This window comes from Chelon labrosus, assembly GCF_963514085.1.
Source record: "Chelon labrosus genome assembly, chromosome: 14".
NCBI classification, from domain to species: Eukaryota; Metazoa; Chordata; class Actinopteri; order Mugiliformes; family Mugilidae; genus Chelon; species Chelon labrosus.
Genome location: NC_140347.1, coordinates 5,362,465 through 5,385,613, shown reverse-complemented (window position 1 = coordinate 5,385,613; position 23,149 = coordinate 5,362,465). Strand labels below are relative to the sequence as shown.

Genomic DNA, 23,149 nt, shown 5'->3' with positions numbered 1-23,149 from the left:
GACGTCTTCAGTGAAACCAAACGGATGCCTCGATGGAACAGGAAACATCACTTCGTCCTCGGGTCACGTGCAGAAACCGTTCCTCTTAAATGTTCTCACGCCGACCGACTGCTGACTGTAGCAGTCCTGGACGTGAGAACGCGGTGGTTTAGCGCCGATGCCTCACGTGCAAGAAGGTTCTAGGTTCTAATCCATCGTGGGCCGACTGGGTTCCTTCCTTTCTGTGTGGAGTTTGCATGTTCTCCCTGTGTCTGCGTGGGTTCTCTCCGGGTTCTCCAGCTTCTTCCTCCCACCGTCCAAAATGTTGCTGCAGAAAGCCGAACATGAATTTGTGCAAACGACGCGCTTCGTTGCAAACATTTAAATCAGAGTTTGTTCATATTTGTTTGTCTCCTGTGACTTTAATAAACCGTCAAGACGTTTATTTATCTCTGCAACAGCTGCTGCAGCACTGAATGGTCCGTTAACCCGTCATGCATTAACCCAGGAGCGTCTCACTAATTAGAGGTTAACCATGAGGCCCCTCCCGTCCCCTCTCTCTGAGTCATATGACTTATGTGAACCGTCCTCACCGCTTCTTCTAAAAAGGCAGCGAAATTGAAAAAAAAAAAAAAAAAAAACACAAAGTGGGACGAAAGCTGAAGTGAAACTGAGGCCACTGTGAGTGTGTGTGTTTCCGATTGGGTTATTTTTTGCACTTCGCCGGACTCCGGGGGCCCCGTCCACAAACAAACACACACTCGCTCGCTGAAGCTGCGACGGGGAGCCCGGGCGCAGCAGGACGTCCTTCCTCGGCGCTTTTTCCCCCCCGATTTAAATCTTTGGCTCGTTGTAAAAGCGCCTGCGATGTCAGACTGTGATTCGCAGCAGAGCGGCAGCGGCGGCGGCGGCGGTAGGATCCACCAGCTCAGCGAAGGATGTGAGGTGAGGGAGTTGACACCGCACGAGCAGCGGGATATGGTTTTATTTCTCGTTTATTTATTTTTTGCACTAATGAGCCGCATGCATAACAAACGGAGAGGTCAGAGGTCACGCATTAACCACAGGGGAATCCTCCTGCTGCAGAAGAAGAAACTATTATTATTATTATTATTGGCCGCTGTGCACAACACATATATATGTGTGTGTGTGCTGTGTTGTGTTTGTGTGTCAGTGTTCGGAGGACGAAGGTCGGAGGATGAAGAGGAGAGAGAAGAACAGAGTCGCTGCTCAGAAGAGTCGGAAGAGGCAAACGCAGAGAGCTGACCTGCTGCACGAGGTGCGTCCCGGTCGTCTCTTCCTTCCTCCTCCTACCTGTTGTTATTGTTGTAGTTAAACCGATCAGGCCATAACATTATGACCTAATATTGTGTAGGTCTCCCTTGTGGTGACTCATCAGAGAATGGACATGGGCCTTCTGAGGGTGTCCTGTGGTGTCTGGTAACAGAATGTTGTTAGTGGGGGGGTCTTTGAGGGGAGGGGCCTCTGTGGATCATCCCACAGATACTTTATCAGTTTGGGATCTAATGAATTTGGAGGCCAGGTCAACACCTTGTGCTGTTCTTCATGTTTTTTTTTTTTTTAGTTGTTCCTAAAGTGTTTTTGTGGCTGCATCCTGCGGGGAATGGCTGCTGCCATCAAGGAGTGTCATTGCTATGGGGTGGGGGTGCCTGGTCTGGTCTAGGTGGGTGCTACATGTCTAAGTAACATCCACACCAAGGAATGCCAGGTCCAGAAGTTTCCCAGCAGAACACTGAACTGTCACAAGATGGTTTAAATGTGATTGACTTCTCCTGTCGGTGGTCATAATGTTGTGGCTGATATACCAGCCAGGAGACATGCTAAAGGCATATTGTCATGTGGTTATGCTCAATTTATTTCATGGTTTTCCAGCAGTAGTCTGACACTGAGACCTTTCTTCTTCTTCTTCTTCTTCTTCTTCTTCTTCTACTCTTCTTCTTCAGGCCTGTGAGCTGCTGGAGCAGAGGAACAGGAAGCTGAGGAGAGAGGTACCAATTTAAAATAAAACAAAGTGTCGTCCTGCAACACTCAGACAAGATGTGGCAGTGACCCCTCTCCCTCCCTCCCTCTCTCCAGGTGGACTCTCTCTCCGAGGAGCAGCACCTGCTCACCGAAGCCCTCAGAGCTCACGAGCCCCTGTGTCCCATCATGCACTGCTCCTTCGCCTCCTCCACCTCGTCCGGCCTGCAGCAGGACAACATGGCCGCCCGCTCCGTCTGAGGGCAGGTTTCCTGATCACGGGCTGGTGAGCGGCTCCTCGGACTGACGCTGTGTGTATGTGCACGTCATTGGCCACTAGAGGACGCCGTTCACCACCGTCCTCGCTGGAAGCGTCTGCTGCGGCAGGTTTGAGGTTCTGCTGGACTCTGGTGGCAGCTCCGGGTCATCACACTCAGGTGTCCTCTCGTGGCTCCTGCATCACGTCCGTCCTGCAGATTACAGGAACATTTAAGCTCTCGTGAACAAATCAGCTGACGTCGGGGATGATTTCAAGCTTTTATTGCAGGTTTTATCCGTCTTACGAGTTCATTATATGGACTCTAACTTAAGCTAATGCCCTCATACATGCTGTCAGTAGTCAAATAAAGAAGTTAAAGACCAATCATTCATTTCCTGTGATGCATTCACAGCCACATTTTGAATTAAAATGAGAAAATCTGAACTTTATCTGACTAGAACAGAGTCTTTATTACACTAGTGTTATATTATGAACAAGAGCCAGTTAGTCCGAGAGGTCAGAGGCTTGTATTTGCACTGAAATGTGTGTTTTCAGTGTGAAAAATATCAGAATTGTTTGCGTCACATTGATTTTTATTGGTTCATTTTACAACTTAATCTCCAAGTAACAACAACAGTGGTTTGGAAGTATAAAGGTTGTAATTAAGCAACGACCTTTGCTTCCGTGACACTTATATCAGGTTTTAATCCTTCACAAAGGCCTACGTCAAGGTATTTTTTGGACACTTTGGCCTTTGTGTCTAAAGCGTCCAATCAGGTTTGAGCCTCTGAAACTAGACGCCCGGGCATAAAAATGGTTTTAATTCCTAAACATTTCCTCCAATTTGGACGTAGAGACCCTCAAGTTAAAGCTGAGAGTCTGTACTTTAAGCCCATATCCACATTCACTAGTGTATGTGTCGATAAAAAGCTAAAATACAAGAAAATGTCCAAACATATATGGACCTCACTGTTTATTGTGCGGGCGGAACAGTGGCGAGGTGGTTAGCACTGATGCCTCACAGCGAGAAGGTTCCGGGTTCTAATCCGTCGTCCTGACTGGTTCCTTCCTGTGTGGAGTTTGCATGTTCTCCCTGTGTCTGCGTGGGTTCTCTCCAGGTTCTCCAGCTTCCTCCCACCGTCCAAAGACATGCTGGTTAGGTTCATTGGTGATTCTAAACTGGCCGTAGGTGTGAGTGTCTCTCTGTGTTAGCCCTGAGATAGACTGGAGACCTGTCCAGGGTGTACCCCACCTCTTGACCCGATGAGATAGTGGGATAGTCTCCAGCAGATCCCGCGACCCTTAACAGGCATAAGCGGTTACAGAGGATGTATATTGTGCTTTTTAAACACGCACTATTCATTCATTCATTCATTTTCTGTAACCGCTTGTCTGGAGGGTCAGGGCGGAGGTGGGGGCTGGAGCCTATCCCAGCTGTCATTAGGGCGAGAGGCGGGGTACACCCTGGACAGGACGCCAGTCTATCTCAGGCCCTGGATTGAGTTTAAAAACTGTGGTCATTTGAGTATTAAAGTCCAAAAAATCGGCACCTGAAGGCATCGCCTGTGTCGGCTCCTGCTCATTCATTCATTCATTCATTCATCTTCTGTAACCGCTTGTTCCTGTTAAGGGTCGAGGGGTCTGCTGGAGCCTATCCCAGCTGTCATTGGGTGAAGAGGCGGGGTACACCCTGGACAGGTCTCCAGTCTTGCACAGGGCTAACACAGAGAGACAGACAACCATTCACACTCACACCTACGGCCAATTTAGAATCACCAATGAACCTAACGAGCATGTCTTTGGAAGGTGGGAGGAAGCTGGAGAGAACCCACGCAGACACAGGGAGAACATGCAAACTCCGCACAGAAAGGCCCAGTTGGCCCATGGATTAGAACCCAGAACCTTCTGGCTGTGAGGCATCAGTTATTTACTTATTTGAATCTGCAAGAAAATCTGTCCAAAAGAGTTTTTAATTTGGAAGATCCGTCCGCGTATGTTTGGCTGAGTCTTCCCAGCCTGCATGATCAGATTCAGTTGTGTCATTGTTGGTTTCTGCCTTAAAAACAAAAAGTTTCTTTAGACCCATGAAGCAGGTTCAGTTCATGTTCTGTGGTTCTGACTCGTCTTCCGCAGCGTGGTTACGACCAGCCGGGGTGGGGCTCCAACGCCACAAGTAAAAACAAAAACAGAAAAAGAAAAAGTCCAAATGCACACACAAGAAGAAGGAAAAAAAAAAAACAGTGCACTTTTAGCCTCCCCTTGCACCACCCCACCCGCCGCCTCCGCCCACCTGCTGCATAAACAAGCGCTCAGTGTTAGGAAACAAGTCCCGCGGCTCCGTTCGCTCCACTGCCGACGACTTCCACAGGAAACCGACGCCGCAGTCACAACGAAACCGAGCCCAGGCTGGTTTCTAAATGAAAACGCTGGCGGGGCAGGAAGCAGCACGTCACTGGAGCTGTTCTGAGGAATACAGTACGAAGGATGAACCACGACACGACACGCCCTAAGCAAAGGCTTGGTGCTGCCGGTGAATTCCCTGTAACTTCTCCGGAAGAGCAGCAGCAGCAGCAGCAGCAGCAGCAGCAGTGTCCTGGCTTTTTGTTGGCTCTCAATCGACAAAACACCTCTCACATCTGGAACACGGCGTAATGCATACTCTGGAAATGAGCGCAGGCCGATGATGATTGCCTCACTGGGAGTTACAGTGGAATAATGAATAAGCAGCCACGATTTTATCATTTGCTAATAAACAGGATGAGATGTTACAATCCCTCGTGCCAAGATCCCAGGCAAAACACATTTAGAGGCCCCAGTCCAAGTGAGAAAAAAGACACAGAGCAGCAGGCTAGCAGCCAGCTGGCTAGCTACCAACCAACAAGAAGACATCAGATACCTGGACTAGTCAACGGCAGTATGCAGCAAGTTAATGGGGTTTTCAAGTGGGCACCTCCCATCACCTCAGGCACCTCAAGAACTGCAACTGCACAACAACCCAGAAATGAACCTTGCCCTTTTTACGCAGCAATCAGAGCCAACAATCGAACTTTCTTGAAGCGTTGATGCCGACTGACCCACGACCCCAAACGACCAAATCCGCCGTGATTGGTCCCGTTGATGCGGACTGAACCGCGACCCCAAATGCTAAAGTTACCCCATCCAGCCTTACCTTTAGCGAGCTCCCCAGCTAGCATGTTTCCTCCTTACCCACAGCCACTCGCTTGCTCGCTCCGCTGCCAGGGACATGTTGCTTACGGCAACCCTTTGGCGTTTGCTGCGTAGGCCCAGCTCGTTCCTAAAATAATCAAATAAATAAGACAATAAAATAAAAGGCAATAAAATGAGGAGTTCAAGAAGTAAGATCCCAAGGCTCTGGCTGGGTTAGATTAGTCCCGTTGATGCGGACTGAACCGCGACCCCAAATGCTAAAGTTACCCCATCCAGCCTTACCTTTAGCGAGCTCCCCATCTAGCATGTTTCCTCCTTACCCACAGCCACTCGCTTGCTCGCGCCGCTGCCAGGGACACGTTGCTTACTGCAACCCTTTGGCGTTTGCCGCGTACGCCCAGCTCGTTTAGGAGGGCGATGGTGGATTTTGCCACAAATCCACGGCAGCCCACCTCCGCCGGCAGCACACGGGCCCTCCAGCCGTCCTGCTCTGAATCTGCTGCCATCTCGTTAGGGTTAGGGTTAGTCTTGCAGAAAAGCTCGACGCAGAAACATCCGGTCGACCGCGTGTGAGGCAAGGGTCGAGGATGTAATTAATAATTAAAACACGTCGGATGTTTTGACCCGACACGTTAAAATGTCACGGATTTCGTTATTTAAAATCCTGTACGCCGGATATTTCTGAAGCTTCTGACTCATTTCGTTGAGTAATCGGAGAGTTCTGGACGCAGGCGGTTCACCTCCAGGTCGACACACTCTTGTTCCCTTTTTTTGACCTCTTTAATATGGGTTATACCAATTATAACCGCAGATACGCTACATGTGGTGTGTTTGTTTAACCCGGCCGATAAGGTGTCTGTGAACTCGTCCTCTGTCCAGATCCGTGTGTTTGTGTGCTGAGCCGTCGACCTTTGACCTCGGCACACAGGACGCCGCTGGTCAAAGATTACCCCACCGCTGTTTCATCAGATACTTTGCCTCCGCTTGTGACCGAATTACATCTGACTTCCCCTCTGAGAGAATGACACATCATCTTCCCTCTTTCCCTCTCCTTATAACCCTCCCCCCCCAAAATCATTTTTATTTTCTGTGTGTGAGTGTGTGTGTGTGTGTGTGTGTGTGTTTGGACTTTAGCCCGGCATTAGCCAATATCCAGATCACGTAATTGCTCTGGAGCACACGCCACGATACTTAAGGATTTCAGTTTTCCGCTTCACACGGGGCAAGAAACTTTTCTGGTTTATAATCGGCCCGATCAAAGTTACAGCAGAGGTTTAAATAAATAAAATAATGAATAAATAAATAAACTGAGACGTCTTTCTGGAACCGCTCGACTCGCATTGACCTCAGTTTTGACCCCGAGAGAACTTAGAGGATACCGTCGGCCGTGTTGAAACTAACACTTCTCACTTCTGCTTCCGTTTCAACTCCAAGCCAACTGAAGAGATAGAGTACTTACACCGATCAGCCACAACATCATGACCACTGACAGAATCAAGTGAATAACATTTAAACCATCTTGTGACAGTTCAATGTTCTGCTGGGAAACTTCTGGACCTGGCATTCATTGGTGTGGATGTTACTTAGACATGTAGCACCCACCTAGACCAGACCAGGCACCCCCACCCCATAGCAATGACACTCCTTGATGGCAGCAGCCATCCCCAGCAGGATGCAGCCACAAAAACACTTTAGGAACAACTCAAACAAACATGAAGAACAGCACAAGGTGTTGACCTGGCCTCCAAATTCACTAGATCCCAAACTGATCAAGTATCTGAGTTATGAGCCCCTCCCCTCAAAGGCCCCATCAATGTTATATCCAAAAACAAAGCTGACACAAAAGCGGCTGCCAACTCTTAAAGGCGTATTCTGCACAAATAAAACTCCACAGCATAGAGGAGTCGTCGTCGCTGAGGAGTAAACTGCACCATTTCCAAAATAAATCAACAGCATATCGTCCTGGGTAATTTCTCACCAATGATTTAGACCTTCCTGTAATCAGCTCAGTTCAAGCCACCTACGCATTCCTTCCCCCCGTCCCAGATAGAGCTAGCTCTCACACGTCTCAAGTCTTGAATTTTTACAGGAGGTGTGAAATTCCCTTGGGGTGTGGCAGTCTTGTAAACTATATCACTTTGACTTTGCAGCCGTGCCCCTGGTGAGGTGAGGGGCTGAAACGTGAAGCAAGGTCCCAAACCTGCAGTTTCTCAAATGTCCACTGGTGGCTTCAACCCCGTGTGGGCCACCTTGAAGTAAACACGTTTACAGCCTAGGGCGATGTTTTCAAAGGTTTCTTGCCTCTTTGAGCATTTTTTTTTTGACTCAGCTGGGTGTCAGACGGAGTCAGTCCCTGCCAAGATGGCGGCGACCGGAGACGCCACACTGAGCTTCAAAAGCTTCTCTTCAAGAAAATCCAAAATTGGTATTGGACGACAGATCTCTGCATCTGCGCTGTCATTAATATCGGTTGTTAAACTTCTGGTGTCCCTGATATCATCACTACCACTGGCACTCTGACGAGTTTATCCTCTCAGTGCATCGTAACCTGATAGAAGAGACAAGCTCACACAGAAATGAACAGAGAGACTCCTGGATGTGTTGTAATCAACATAACATCAACGTCTTTATCAAAGTTCATGGAGACGAGTTGAAACACTGAACCAGTAAAACAGAGAAACACCAGCTCTCTGACTGCTGAGCAGCCTGGACGATGGTAACTATAGTAACTAACTATAGTACTGTAGTTTAAAGTTTATGACTTAAATTCTTTATAAAAATGTTTTAATGGAATTAAAGAACGAGGATTTTTCTAAAATGACTTCCATAGATAGATAGACGGACGGACGGACGGATAGATGGATGAATGGATAGATAGATAGGTAGATAGACAGATAGATAGATAGATAGATAGATAGATAGATAGATTTAAAAGATAGATAGATAGATAGATGGTTATGCATAAATGTATATATAAAATACAAAGTATATATATATATATATAATAATATGTATATGAAGACGTGTTTGTATAGATGTATACATACAGTAGGTACAGTAGTGACATATATAATAACTGACTGGGTTTATGAAACTGCTCACGTATGTTTGCTCCTGATTCCAGATGACGCATATCTTTCAATGTCAGCCTTCACGCAGGAGTCGGTGAGGAGTCATCCTCCAGCCTTTGTGGTGCGGCCAGGAGGGTGGGGTTAAATGCCCCGAGGCAATCATCATCTTGTGTAATTGGGTAATTAACGTCGCGTTTAACCGTCTTTCAGCCGAGAGTGACGGCTGGAATCTTGTGCGTCGAGTTAAATATCTGTCGCTTGATTAAGTTGTTTTTATGACATAATCTCAAGGACGTGTTTCACTTTTTGACGCTGCGTACACTTTTAAAACACGTGTAAAGTGTAGAATTATGTTTAGAAAACTAGAAACTAGCTTTTTCCTCAAATCAACATTTTCTTCTTTCGTTCCTCAGATCGGCCGTTTAAACTCAGAGAATTTAAAGTGTGTTTTCACGGCTGATTTGCAGAGACAACAAATGTCCGGTCATGTCTTGCAACAAGCCCTCCCCCCCTCCTCCCTCCTCGGTGAACTGCTGACATGTCCAGTCTTGTCCTTCACCTCAGCCCAGCTGCTGTAATCTCACATTCAGGAAGTCCGTAGGTGAACTTGTGCTGATGTTATGAAATTTTCCACTTGTGAAAGATGTATGATGTGCTCAAAGGACAGCAAGTTCCCGTCGTTTATCTGGGAACGGATCTGTCAGGAGACACAGCGTTCCTTCCTGGAGGTTTCGTAAACTCTTTTTTACGTAGAGTTTTCATCAGGTCATCAGATGAGCTCCTGCTGTCACAACATCAAACTTTGTGTTGAGTTTTGTAGAAGAAGAAAAGGCAAAAACAATGCATTTATGTGCACCGATCAGCCATAACATTATGACCTAATATTGTGTAGGTCTCCCTTGTGCCTCCAAAACAGTTGTGACTCACCAGAGAATGGACATGGACCTTCTGAGGGTGTCCCAGAAGGGTGTTAGTGGGGGCGCCTTTGAGGGGAGGGGCCTCTGTGGATCATCCCACAGATACTTGATCAGTTTGGGATCTAGTGAATTTGGAGGCCAGGTCAACACATTGTGCTGTTCTTCATGTTTTTTTAGTTGTTCCTAAAGTGTTTTTGTGGCTGCTTCCTGCTGGGGATGGCTGTTGCCATCAAGGAGTGTCATTGCTATGGGGTGGGGGTGCCTGGTCTGGTCTAGGTGGGTGCTACATGTCTAAGTAACATCCACACCAATGAATACCAGGTCCAAAAGTTTCCCAGCAGAACACTGAACTGTCACAAGATTGTCGATGTAATTGACTTCTCCTGTCAGTGGTCATAATGTTGTGGCTAATCGGTGAGCCATGGAGTAGTGGTTAGAAAAGCATCTTTGGGACAGTCGGCCGATGGATCCAGACCCTTCTTGCCGTGAGGCATCAGTGCTACCATTGTCATGTACTAATATTATTATAACGGTCTCCATGAACCAAAAGAACCAACCCCCGGAGGCATCATTTGCATTGCATACTTTTAATTAACAAAGTAGTATCAAAAAACAATAAACAGAACAACAATGGAAGTACACAGTGGTAGTAGCAGTGCAGTTGTACCTGACATTTATTCATTTAGGCATTGATGCTCCGATAGTTTGAGCAGCGACAGAAACAAAAACAACAACAAAAAAAAAGAAAAAAGAAAGAAAATCGCCTCCAGTAGTAGAAACAGGCACGATAGAATACATACGAGTCAAAAGTCAGACGCCTGCGTCCTGTTAACACTCTAAAATTTTTCTGCTGACATACTACAAACACAATCTTTCTTTCTTTCTCCAGTCTACACCTTGAACCAACAGTATGTGCAGCTGAAAAGTCCTAACTTATCACTTTTGGGGTTTGTACCGGCGTTGAATTATTGCAAATATTAAAACACTGAGGGTTTCCCCTTATTGAGAAGACAGCTACAGATGGGACACCGTTCGTATTTGAAAAGAAACAAAAACAGAAAACCGAGGGAAGAATATTTGGCAGTGGGTTTAATCCCGAAATTCACAACTAATAAATACGATTTAACCGTAAATGTGTTAAGCGGACGCAGCGTTTTCTGATACCTAGCTAACGATATCTAGCGAACACGACATCCACGAAATCTCATCAATAAATACATTTTTTATAAAATAACAATTTTTTTTTTTTTTTTTTTTTGCTTTTTCTTTTTGCTCTGTCAAGCTCAAACGGAGGCATCCGGGTGTTTTTTTGTTTTTAACATACAGCAGCACAGAGTTAATGCGCAGTCAATACAATATACAAGATCTCAGGTAGAAAACAAACATAACACTCATGTGAGCTTCACTGTCACAGAAGCTGTTCAAAAAAAAAAACAGTAGATCCTGGATTTTTAAGAGGGAACGCAGTGATAAATGTGAAATATTGCAGTGTTCAATTAGTTTTTTTTGTTTGGTAGCACATATACGTGTCTGCATACGTGATTATATCGTAATTTCAGCAGAATTTAAAATTTAAAACCCTGCCTGCAAAGTACATTTATGTCCCTTTTTGTGACTGCTACTCAAACTCAAAATAAAAAAAGTAGTAGTAGTAATGAAATAGACTTGTACAGCCCGTGTAGGTCCTGAGTGGTTAGTAGTAGCAGCAGATTTTTTAGTAATCATGTCGTGTAAAGTACAAGCGGACAGGGTTAACGCAGCTACAACATACATCGTACAGTAGTCACTTAATAATAAATACACTATTCTTCATATGCTAAGCACAAACGACACAAACATCTTTTTTAAAGTCGCGGCTCAAACACTCGAAACAGTCGATCTGCTCTTTCTCTCCCCACGGGTGAACAGTTAAATAAATGTGCCTTGATCACCTTGAAATCACACGTTGGTACGACAACGGCAAATAAATCCGACCCTAGACTAATGAAAATACCGGTAAGTGTTGACGTCTTTAGTGCTTTAGCATGTGTCCTTGGCCCTGACTGTTAGAAAATATACATAACGCATGTCAAGGGTGATGCCCATTGTCCAATCAGCAGCTACAGTCTGGAGGAGTTTGGGGCACTGAGGTGTCTCTGCGCCACTCTCTGGCGGCTTCGTGGACGGCGAACGATGCCCGAGGAGTCATCTGGTAGTTGGTGTTTGTCGCGTCTCGTGTTTTTATAAAGTCTTTGTGGCGTCTCCGCCGAGTATCGGTGGCGAGTCAATGGAAAAAGACCCCCCGGCGTCTCATAGGTGATCGGGGCAGTGAATGTGGTCGAGGGTCAGGAGTCCCGCGTCGAGCGGCGCGACCGTGGAGGTGGAGGACGAGGACGAGGAGGTGGAGGACGAGGAGGTGAGGTTGTGGAGCTGCAGAGCGCTCTCCTTGATGTGCTGGATGAAGAGGTTCCTCTCGTCCTCGGGCGTTTGGCCGTTCTGCGCCCGGACGATGCAGGTCGGACGGTGCAGGTTGAGCATGTAGACTAGCTGCTGCTTCTGCTGCTTCAGCTCCTCGATCTGAGCCTTCAGGTCGGCGTTGACGCTCTCCAGCTTCTCCGACTCCTGCAGGAAAAATGAAAACAAGGAACGTCAGCCTTATAAATAACGTAGTTTATGGTGTAGAACCGGAACAAATTCAAGAGCCCACGATCTCCGCTATTGACGGAAGTTGAAAACTACCTTCTGCAAACATTCTGTCTTCTCCTTCTTCTTGTTGCGGCACTTGGCGGCGGCGACTTTGTTCCTCTCTCTCCTCCTCTTCCTCCTCTCGTGCTCCTCCTGAGTGTACTGAAAGCCAAGAAAGAAAAACCGTTAAAGAACCGTTCCCTTCATCACTCTTAACCTACAGACACCTTGGCACATTGAGGGCCCCATAAAGCGTCCCGCGCCCCCCCTTACCTCTCTCTTGACGCCTGTGCCGGACGAGCGCTGCTCCGAGGCCCGGTCCGAGCTGGAGCTGGCGCCGCCGTCGGAGCTGACGTCGGCGCTGAGCCCGCTGGACAGGCGCTTGGTCTGGATGGCCAGCCGGAGCTCCTCTTTCACTATGGGCGTGAAGTTGGTGAAGTCGTCCAGGGTGAGCGTGCCCGGCGGGGACAGGCAGGGCACCATGGCGGAGCAGCTGATGTCGGCTAGCGATGGGCCCGAGTGCTGGAGCATCATTCTGGGAAAAGAAAAAAAAACACCGGAGGGAGATTTTTAGTCAGGTCAGTTTACGAAAGAATGAAATGATTGCACCATAAAGACGTTATCAAGACTCTATGCTGGCAATAAAAGCTGACGGCTTTCTGCTGAGTAATGCTGATGAGGAACAATGTGTAAGGATGAGTTTCTTTAAGTGTCAAGATTATACAGAAGAGAAGTCACAGGAGACGACAGGGAGAGTCGTCCCAGCTGATATTTGCTCTTTAGAGAGATACCAATAAATGAATTTAAATCATGAGCAGGGGTAAACAGAGCAGAGGCTAATGGAGGACTCTTATCAGCTCCGTGAGAACAAAACCAAAACAAACACATGTATGAGGTTACAGCCACTGGATGACTTTGCAAAGAGACGCGATTTATTGCTGCTGTAGTTTCTAGAAAAGTTAAAACGACTCAAATAGACTTTATATTCCTTAAAATTCACTTGCAATCTCTTCTTCTTTTTTCTTTACACTATGATATATATATATAAATGAATAAATAATGATAAATATAATATATTATTACAGTTTCAATCTGCACATTTTGCTATAAGGTCTTTATTTGTCTTTAAATCTAAATAAATGTTTGAGTCTTTAACAATTTTTTTTAAAAAAGGAAGAAACTAAATTATAATATATTTATATAAAGAAATAATAATAATAAAAAAAATGTATGGCAGCCTAAAATAAGATTTAAATCTTAATTAGAAGAGATCTTGTAAAATAAAAATTTTAAAAATAAATAAGTAAATGAACCAAACTGTTAAAGTCTGTAATGAAATTAATAACAAAAGAGACAAAAATAAAGGAAGAATAGAAAAATATTCTAAAATATAAATTTAAATCCATGGTTTTATTATAAGGAGTTCTTAAGAGTCTGTTCTCATTTGTTTTTTTTTTTAATTTAACAAACTTTTAACTCTTAAATTAAAGACAAAAACAAAATAAGAGGTAACAATATTCTAACTTACTAAAATAAAAGACTTTAAATCTTAATCTCACTTTTTAAATAGTTATAAAGACAACAAACGAATGAATTAATCGTGAATCAAAGCTTTAAACTGTCACTAAAACTTCTACTCTGATCCAGGAGGCTGGTCCCGGTGCGCGGAGGCTGAACTGTCCCGGGACGTGGAGCGCTCAACACCGGCTCTCTCTACACTTCTTCCCGGGGACCAGAACAACCACAACACCGCCTGTCTCCCTGACAAACCCCGACCCCCACCACCACCACCACCACCTCCTCCACCTCCTCCTCCTCCTCCTCCTACCTGTTAATATCTGTACGGGACCGGGTCCGATGCGGTGCAGGGAGTAAAAAGCGTCGCTCCTCTTCCAGTGACTCCTGCCGCTGAGTTTCGCTTGTGGTGTCTCTGTTGCATCACCGGCTCCTATAAAGAGAGACGGAGGGGGCGGGGCCTGCGTGACGCAACAAGAGATTCCTACGAGAGAGAGAGAGAGAGAGAGAGAGGGGGGAGGGAGGGAGGGAGAGAAAGAGGAAGGGGGAGGGAGGGTGAGAGCAGAGGGGTGACGTCATTCTATTTATGGAAGGCTGATCCTGCGGTGATGCAATCTAGCAACGCTGAGCTGCTATCCCATAACAGGACAGGCTTCCCCCTCCTCCCCTCCTCCTCCTCCCCTTCTCCTCCCCTCCTCCCCCTCCCGTCTCTCTCTATTTTTCCTCCTCTCTCCCTCTCCTTCCTCCATCCACCTCTTCCTCATTCTTTCCATACTTTTACTCCCCTCCTTTTCTTTGTTTTTTACTCTTTCTCATTTTCCCTCCTCTCCTCTTTTTTATCCTCTCCTCCTCGATTCTTCCTCCCTTCTTTTTTCTTCTCACCTCCTCTTCCTCACTTTTTTCTTTTCCTCTTTCCCCTCTTTTATCTCTGACATTCCTCTCTCTCTCTCTCTCTATCTCTCCATCCACCCTTACATCTTCTTCGTCCTCATTCTTTCCATCTTCTCTCTCCTCCCTCTTTCTTTTCTTTTTATCACTCTTTCTTGTTTTTCTTTTTCCTCCTCTTGCTTTTCTTTCTCTCCACCTCTGCTCCCCATATCTTCCTCTCTTTCTTTCCTTTTACCTCTCTTTCTTTTTTCTTTACTCCCCTCTTTCTTCCTCTCCACCTCTACTCCTCAAATCTTCCTCTCTTCTTTTTTCTTCTTTCCTCTTCTTCCTCTTTCCCTCTTTTATCTCTCGTTCCTTTCTTTCTCTCTCTCTCCATCCGCCCCTTTTTTCTTGTTTTTTGTTTTGCTCCCCTCCTTTCCTTTTATCACTCTTTCTTTTTTCTTTACTCCCCTCTTTTTTTCTTCTCCACCTCTACTCCTCTCCTCTTTACTTCTTCTTCACTGTCCCTTATCCTTTTCTCATCCCTCCATCATTACCTCACTCCTTACTCTCTTCTACTCGTCTACTTTTTTCCTCTCTTCCTCTTCCTGTCTTTTTCTATCACTCACTTCTGTTTTTCTTTTACTCAACTTCTTATCCACCCATCCTCCTGTCATCTTTTTTTTACCTCTTCATCTCGTTTTCCTTCTCTCCATCGTTATCTCACCCCCCCAATCTTTCCCTCCACCCCTTCTTCCTCCTCCCTCTTTCTTTTCTTACCCATTCTTTCCTTTTCTCTCATCCTCTGCTCCTCACGTCTCCCTCTCTTTCCTCTTCTTCCTCACTCATTTTCCTTCCCTCCATTTCATCCTTTACTCCATCCCTCCATCATTACCTCACCCCCCTCTCCCTCCACTCCTACTCTTTCTATCTTCTTCTCCTTCTTTTGCCCCCATTCCTCTGCTTCCTCTCCTCTCAACCTCTCCTCCGCTCATCCCCCTCTCTTATTTTCCTCCTCCTTCATCAGTTTCTTTCTTTCTTTCTATGTTCCTTCCTGTTACGTCTTCTTCGTCACTCGTCACTCCCTCTCTCATTTCCATCCTTATCTCACCCTCTCTCCCGTCTCCTCCCTTCTTTTTCCATTCCCAACTACTTCCCGTCCTTTCCTCGCCACTCGTTTTCCTCTCCTTCGTTCCCTCTCCTCACCCACGTTCCTCACCCTCTAAATATAAACGAATACACATCCAGAGGGCCTGAATGAAACTCTCCTCTCCCTGTTCTGACACTGACATAGATTTCCATTCCAGACATTCCTCATGAACGAGTGAATAAGTCTGTTTAGGGTGGGTGGGAGGGAGGGAGGGGTGGCTGAGTGACACCAGCCGGTTATTTATTGTGGGCTTACATCCCTCTGGGACGGGTTATAAAACCCAGAGGCTACAGCGACGGGTGGAGATGGAAATGATCCTGAACTTCATCCGGTCGGTAGGTTTTTGGTTATTTCTTGTTGGTCTGAAACAGTTGCCGTGGCAGCCGAGAGGCGGCTTCACTGTAATCTACTGCATGTGGTGATGCTACGTTGTTGATGAGTCTTTAATCTGATGAGCTTGTTTACTCGTCTGCTGAGACAGATTACCTGATAGCAGCAGCGAGGAGGTGTTGGTCTGATTCTGAAATACATGATATTTATCGTTTAAGAAGGAACGCTGACGTCGCACCAATATCAGTATATATTTAGTAGCGTATCGTCTGCGTATACGATTATAATGTTTTTAATTTTTTAGTAACTGCTAGAGGTTGGTCAGACTTTCTTTTTTTTGATGCTATCCCAACTATTAAAAACTATTTCCAAACTATTATGGCACATAGACTAAGATCATGGATTTTGTATCACTCCGTCTTTAAATTACCATAATAACATAGATATTACGGTAATTTGTGGCTCAGCGAATAAATCTAATTAAGAGTAGACTTTCAATCTAACGTTGCTAGCTAATGCTTATAAAGCTAAGCTAGTTCACGTTATGTTTGGAGTCGTTTCCTCTTGGTTTTGATCAACTCTCTTTAAATAATTTTAAATAATTTTAAATCTCCACCGTCTAAAAAAAAGAGCGCAAACATCGGGTTTCAAAAAGTGGCGGTAACGTCAATTTTTATGAGCGAACAACACAAATAGCTTTCGGTACAAAGCAGGTAAGGGTCTGGGGGGAGGCGGTTTGGGAAGGGGAGGGATGATTTCGGGACCATTAGAGACGTGCACAAATATTTCAGATTCATTATAAGACCATGGCGGAGTAAATTAGACCCTGACGGGCCTCCATAGTATTAACATTGTGATCACGTGACAATAACAACATGGACACCTCCATGAAGACAGGTGAGGAGCCCAGTGGGTCGTTGCAGCAAACTAGTAGTGGTTCATCAAGTGTGTGGAAATACTTCACTAAAGATGAAACCCACACTAACGTGACACGTCAGCCCTGAAATACAACTAGAGTACTACTGTAATGCTTCTGAAAAGGCTAACGCTAACGCTAGCAGAGGAACGGTCCAAATCCTCTGGACAGCAGTCAGTTAACAACTTCACCAAACGTCCTGTGGTAACAGAGAGAAGGAGGCTGCACATCAACTATTTGATAAAGTTATTAGACCGTTAGCTTACCTGGCTAACAACGCGCTGTGGCGTGAATGCTACTGATGGTGCTGAGGTGCTGCCTGTTTTTATACAGTCTATACATATCTGTAGCTCACAGTGTGTGTGTTGTTCTCAGCATAAGTATTCAGGTCAAGAATATAGATTTCATTACTTTCTGTGTTTTTATTTTTTATTTTTTTTATTAGTGATATGAAAAGGAAAAGTTAATCTATAGGATTCAGCCGGACTCGGCCTTAGAGAGGGTGAGGAGCTCAGAGTAGAATCGCTGCTCTATTTGAGGTGATTTGGGGATCTGGTGAGGATGCCTAGTGTTTGGAGCTTTACCAGGCAGGGATTGTATATCTGTACCGGCCTGGGATCCACCAGGAAGAAGCGGAAAGTGTTGCTATGGAGAGGGGGTGTCTGGAATTCCCTACTTACCCTGTTACACCGCTGCGACCAAAGCCTCAGATAAGAACACGATAATTTTTGTTTTGTCCTTTTCTCCGAGGGTGGCCGACATCAGAGCCCGTTGTTGACGTGGGCTCATTCAGATCAGATTCAGCTGCTCGGAAAACAGGGCTGGGCAACGCAGGACGTCTCCGGCAACAATGAACTTTATGCAACGCTGATAAAGACTTTCTTTGTAGATGACTTTGCATCAAGACGTACAGCTGCTGCTTGGGTGTATTCATGACGTTAGCACTTGAGGAGCTTTCAGATGGTTTTGGTATTTAAAGCTACGCTGCCTTATCGGTGCAAATCCATCCAAATGATTTATTCTTTTACAATCTTGACGCCTAACATGGTTGAAAAACGATAAAGTTAAAGGCCTAGAGGACAATAAAAGCACAAAATGCTTAATATTGCTGTTTATGCGTGACTGACTTGACCTACATTCTTTGTATTAGTGCTTTCAGGAAAAGGCCTCACTTCCTTTCATTTCCTGTCACGTCCAGCTCATAAATTGTCTTTGTTGTAATCCAGAAACTTCCCGTTTCCGCTGGTTTTCACTTTCGTCCCCTTTTTTTTTTTTTTTTTTCTCAGAAACTAACATTGCTTAAGGAGTTGTGAAACATAAAAAAAATCAAGCAGTCAGAACTTCTTGCATTGGCATCCCACGAAAACAAAGCGGTTTCTCGAAATGAATCGTACGACAGGAAACGGGGCTCTGTGACGCCACGCTGCTTGACCTGCTGTCGCTGGCATGGTTTCCAGGGAAGCTTCTGTAACGTCCTGAAAACGGCTGCTTTTTCTTTTTCCATTCAACCGTTTGTGTATTGCTCATATAACTGGGGGGGGGGGGTCATGGTGCAGGACTCGCAGCTGTAAAAGCCATGAATCTGTAAATATTCAACCAGGGAGCAGAAACGTGGGACAGTGAGGATGCAGTTGTGCCTTCTGGCCTTTCTCAGAAAAAGAAAGTTAGCATTTAGCGTTTGCTCTGAACTGAAACCAGAACCTTTTAAATATATACGCTCAGATACGTGCTTCTTAACAACTTCACATCACAGCCCCGTGAAGTTATGTGAATGTTTTTTCTTCAACTCCAACAGTCATAACAAGTTTTTGGTATTGAATAGATAGATAGTAAACGCTGTGGAGTACTATTAAATGCTGCTGATGGTGTTGAGGTGCTGCCTGTTTTTATACAGGCTATACATACCTGCAGCTCACAGTATGTTCAGGTCAAGTTTTTGATTTTGAACTCAATTTAATTAATTTTCCTAAACTTAAACCTAAAGTAATCTATTGTCTTGACTCCTTGTCTGTGTGGTCAATGCTCATTCAACTCATGTCTTTAAGTTTTGAGTTGGAAAAAGAGATGGAGGAGGAGGAGGAGGAGGAAGGGTGACAGGGTGATTTGAATACTGGGAAATCTAGAGGCTGCCGTTATTTTCGCATATTTTAATCAGACAGAACTATTACTGTAAAATGAAACAAGCCTCTACAACCACGGTATTACAATAAGGGCTGGCGGATTTTAGAAGCCGTTCCTCTGACATTTCTTTGGAAAGTGGATTAAGTTTTAATTTCCTCCTCTCTAAACGGCCTAAATAAAATAAATGTTGAGTTTCTGCCAAGACGAGAGTTGAACCTGTTGCCGTTAATCGTCAAGATGTTAAGATCTTAACTCAGATGTAATGAGATAAAATGAGTTTCCGTCCTTCCGAGATGGATGGATGGAGGCAGCAGGTGAATTTTAGTTTCTAAGTTTCACTGACTTGAAATGTTTTGCAGTGTAGAGAGAGAAAGAGAGAGAGCACTAGTTCATGTTTTTTACTTCTGGTCTAGTTGGAAAATAAAGCTGCCGACAGAGAAGTTGAAATCCAGGACCGTGTCAGATCGTGGAAACTTACAGAAGCGATCGGCCCCCGGTGTGAAACAGGTGGAGGGGCTTTCCAGAGCGACGGGGCCTCGGTTCGCGCACAGTCACCCCTCCCCTCCCCCGCCACCTCCGCCAGCCCCGCCACCCCTCCCCCGACTTCCCTGAGGATGGAAACCTCCAGACTGAGGCAGAAAAATGTTTCAGACTAAACAAAACCAGTTCAAACGGAGCGACGGGGAGCAGATGTATGAATGTGAAGGCCTCTCCCAGTCTGAGCCGCGTGGAGGAGAGGACATTTGACGTCCACCAGTGGATCCACCGGTCAAATAGACCACAACAGGCGTTAATAAACATTAAATGCCACGGCTTCCTCGCCTCATCACTAAACACGCCGCCGTGCGTCCGGCTAGACCTGACACAGTTGTATTTTTTAAAATTATTTTTAGAAACCGCTGGAGCTGAAAGACGTATTTATAATCGGGGACAGTCGGACGGACCGTTGGGGGAGGGAGGCGTTGAAAAGTTTATGGGGTCAGCGTGGTAATCCAGATTGATTCTGCGACGTGAAGTCACTGCTGACTCCGTCGACTATTAATACCAGATGATAGGAGCGCTGCTAACCCTCCTCCTGGATATTACATTCTCTATTTTTACATCTGCAGGGGTTCGATGCCAGGCCGCCCGGGTACCGTGGGGAGAAACTCCTGAGCAGACACTTCAACAAGGAGAAACAGATTTATATTTAACTTTTAACACGTTTCTCTCGGATGAGAAGCTCTGAATTGAAACGGAGTCGCTCTCATTTTAGAAAAATTGTGAAGAAGTCACTGATTAAGGACGACAACACAGGTCTAACCACATAAACCATCAACTTTGTAGGTCTTTAGGTCGGTTTAGGTGTCTTCTACTGAGATTCTTGGGTATCATAGTTCATCTGTTGACATGAAAAGGGAGTAAAAAGGGAGGCTGAGTCATCCTGTTGCTACGCCCCGGGCGTCACACTTTCATTTATCTCTACGTTTCGTTATGAAACGTAGGGATAAATGAAAGTGTTTTTTTTCTACTACTACCTTGGTTTCAGGCCGACCAGCTGCTTCTCTACGCTCAGAAACTCCAGATTCTTTCTGTTTTCAGTCGTCTCCATTTCACCTGAACGACGTGTCTCTATTTACTAGATTTACTTTTACTTTACAGCTTATTTGCGAAATTATTAGATCTCCATCCTCCAAAGGTTTTAACTTGCAGAGGTTCATTTTCATTAAAGATGCAGAGAAAAAAATATATATATAAAAGATGCTTTAAAAGTCATTTAACTGCTTTTCATTGTGTACTTATCCATAGATCCATAGATGTGCGCTTTAGTACTTTATTCTGGTCATATTTATGTAGTTATACGCCAATCAGCCACAACATTATGACCACTGACAGGAGATTTTTTTAGGACCTGGCATTCATTGGTGTGGATGCTACTTAGACATGTAGCACCCACCTAGACCAGACCAGGCACCCCCACCCCATAGCAATGACACTCCTTGATGGCAGCAGCCATCCCCAGCAGGATGCAGCCACAAAAACACTTTAGGAACAACTAAAAAAACATGAAGAAATGCACAAGGTGTTGACCTGGCCTCCAAATTCACTAGATCCCAAACTGATCAAGTATCTGTGGGATGATCCACATAGGCCCCTCCCCTCAAAGGTCCCCCCACTAAGACCACAGGACACCCTCAGAAGGACCCATGTCCATTCCCCGATGAGTCACCACAACAAGGGAGACCGGCACAATATCAGGAAGGTGGTCATAATGTTATGACTAACTGGTGTACGTTGTCTCTCTTTGCAAAAGTGAGAGAGCGGTGGTGGGTGTAACCGCGCTCTCACTTTCACCTGCTGCCAGCTTTCAGTTCCCTCCGCCGGACGTCGGCGGAGAAAGAAAAGCGGGAGCGGCGGCGTCGGTTTCGTAATGACAGCCAGAAACATGAGGGAGTTTCTCATCCCAAAACTCTCTGTGGAAGAGAAAGTGAAAAGAGAAAGGAGCTCTGGTTGTCGGCGTCGTCCACACACACAGAGACAGAGAGAGAAACAAGCACTTTTAAAGCTCACACGAAACTGTAAACAAGCCTCAGCAGCAGACCTGGTTGTGACACATGAAAATATTATTCTTTTTTTTTTTTTTTTAATATCCCAGTCGAGCTCATGAAACTTACATCATCCTGCAGACACACCTGCTCCACTTTTATTAGTCACACTGGGTTTCCATTGTGGTCTGAGGCTGTGGTCTGTAGCACCACTGACCTGTATTGTGCTGTTCCTATTATTTTGGCCACCTGTGGGCCTGGCTAAATAACAAAGTTTTATTTATTTATTTTAATTGAATCCAGCTGAATCACCACCTTTAAAGTGAGCATCAGATCGGTCGGGGGGGAGGTTAGAATGAGTTCACCAGTGTTCCTAATGTTTTGGCATTTAGAAACATGTCAAGGCTTTAGACCCAGATTTTATCCTCCAGAGCAGGAACTGACTCAGGTGCTGCCTCCTGTTATTTATTTATTTATTTATTATTTAATATTTAAGTTCCGTCCCTAATCTCCAGGAACAGACCTGCCTTGACCTTGACCCCGTTTTCACCAGTGTTCCTAATGTTTTGGCGTGTGAGTGCACCTTTGAATTTCCCTCCTCCTCTTTATTTATTTCTGTTTATGTTCAGCTTTAGCTCCATCTAGGTCAGTTTAGTCCAGACAGGAAGAAATGACCTCTCTAACAATCTGCCCCCCTCCTGCCCCCCTCCTGCCCCTCTCCTGCCCCTCTCCTACCCCCCTCCTGCCCCCCTCCTGCCCCCTCAGCTCCAGATTAGGAGGAGAGGATTTGTTGTTGTGCTTCTTGTGATCGTAGGCCGTGACCTTTCCCGTTTCCTGAACACCCAGACCGGCTCTGAACTGATAATGAAGTAGAAGAGATGATAATGATGATGATGATGATGGGTCACGTGATGTGTGTTGGTAAAGGAGGAGGAAGAGGAGGAGGAGGAGGAGGAGGAGGAGGAGGCTTTCTGATTTCTGCCGGTATCTCTTCCCGGTTCCCCGCCGGCTGCCCGGTAAATCCAGCTGAAGGATAAGAGGCATTATTTCCCGGAAAGGAAGAGGATGACGTAATGTGGAGCAGCTGAGAATAAAAGATGAGGAGGAGGAGGAGGAGGAGCAGGAGGAGGAGGAGGCTTTGTTTTGCTACAACTCTAAATAAATAAATAAAACAGATACTGTGTATTTATATATAAAATATATTTATTTACTTCAGTGAAATCACATCTACTAGAATTATATGAGAATTAATCCACATTTTAATTATATTACTCATTTATTTATTTATTTAATATGTTTTATTATTATTATTATAATAATATTATTGTAATCTACTAGATATATCATGCAATAGATTCTTATTTATTTATTTATTTATTTATTTAATCTCTAAAAATATATTTTATTATTGCCTATATTATTGTAGCCTATATATTATATTATATTATATTATATTATATTTTTATTTATTTATTTATTTATTGATTTATACATTTATTGATTTAATCTTTAAAATATAATTTATAATTGCCAATATTATTGTAGCCTGTATATCATATTATACTATTATGTTATTTATTTATTTGTTTATACATTTATTTGTTTTTTATTTATTTATAATATTTTATTATTGCCCATATTATAGTCGCATATTTATATAAGATACAGTAATATATATATATTTTTT

The 23,149-nt window shown here is 44.7% G+C and overlaps 2 protein-coding genes across 2 annotated transcripts; one reads left to right on the top strand and one right to left on the bottom strand.

Moving 5' to 3' along the window:
- The first annotated feature begins 756 nt into the window (after positions 1 to 756).
- batf3 (basic leucine zipper transcription factor, ATF-like 3) lies at positions 757 to 2,559 on the top strand. Its single transcript, XM_084560850.1, has 4 exons — positions 757 to 924; positions 1,154 to 1,258; positions 1,944 to 1,988; positions 2,077 to 2,559. Exons 1-4 carry the CDS (start codon positions 847 to 849, stop codon positions 2,218 to 2,220), a joined length of 372 nt encoding a protein of 123 aa, XP_084416976.1. The 5' UTR covers positions 757 to 846; the 3' UTR covers positions 2,221 to 2,559.
- A 7,453-nt stretch (positions 2,560 to 10,012) lies between these two features.
- Positions 10,013 to 12,728, bottom strand: atf3 (activating transcription factor 3). The gene is made up of 3 exons (XM_084559747.1): positions 12,312 to 12,728; positions 12,093 to 12,200; positions 10,013 to 11,975 (listed from the first exon to the last, which is right to left on the bottom strand). Exons 1-3 carry the CDS (start codon positions 12,570 to 12,572, stop codon positions 11,664 to 11,666), a joined length of 681 nt encoding a protein of 226 aa, XP_084415873.1. The 5' UTR covers positions 12,573 to 12,728; the 3' UTR covers positions 10,013 to 11,663.
- Positions 12,729 to 23,149: the final 10,421 nt, after the last annotated feature.

Coding starts and splice junctions, on each gene's coding strand:
- batf3 (XM_084560850.1), top strand. CDS start 847: ATGTCAGACTGTGATTCGCAGCAGAGCGGCAGCGGCGGCGGCGGCGGT. Junction 1,259..1,943: donor GAGCTGACCTGCTGCACGAG/GTGCGTCCCGGT, acceptor CTTCTTCTTCAG/GCCTGTGAGCTGCTGGAGCA. Junction 1,989..2,076: donor ACAGGAAGCTGAGGAGAGAG/GTACCAATTTAA, acceptor CCCTCTCTCCAG/GTGGACTCTCTCTCCGAGGA.
- atf3 (XM_084559747.1), bottom strand. CDS start 12,572: ATGATGCTCCAGCACTCGGGCCCATCGCTAGCCGACATCAGCTGCTCC. Junction 12,201..12,311: donor GCACAGGCGTCAAGAGAGAG/GTAAGGGGGGGC, acceptor CTTGGCTTTCAG/TACACTCAGGAGGAGCACGA. Junction 11,976..12,092: donor AGACAGAATGTTTGCAGAAG/GTAGTTTTCAAC, acceptor TTTTTCCTGCAG/GAGTCGGAGAAGCTGGAGAG.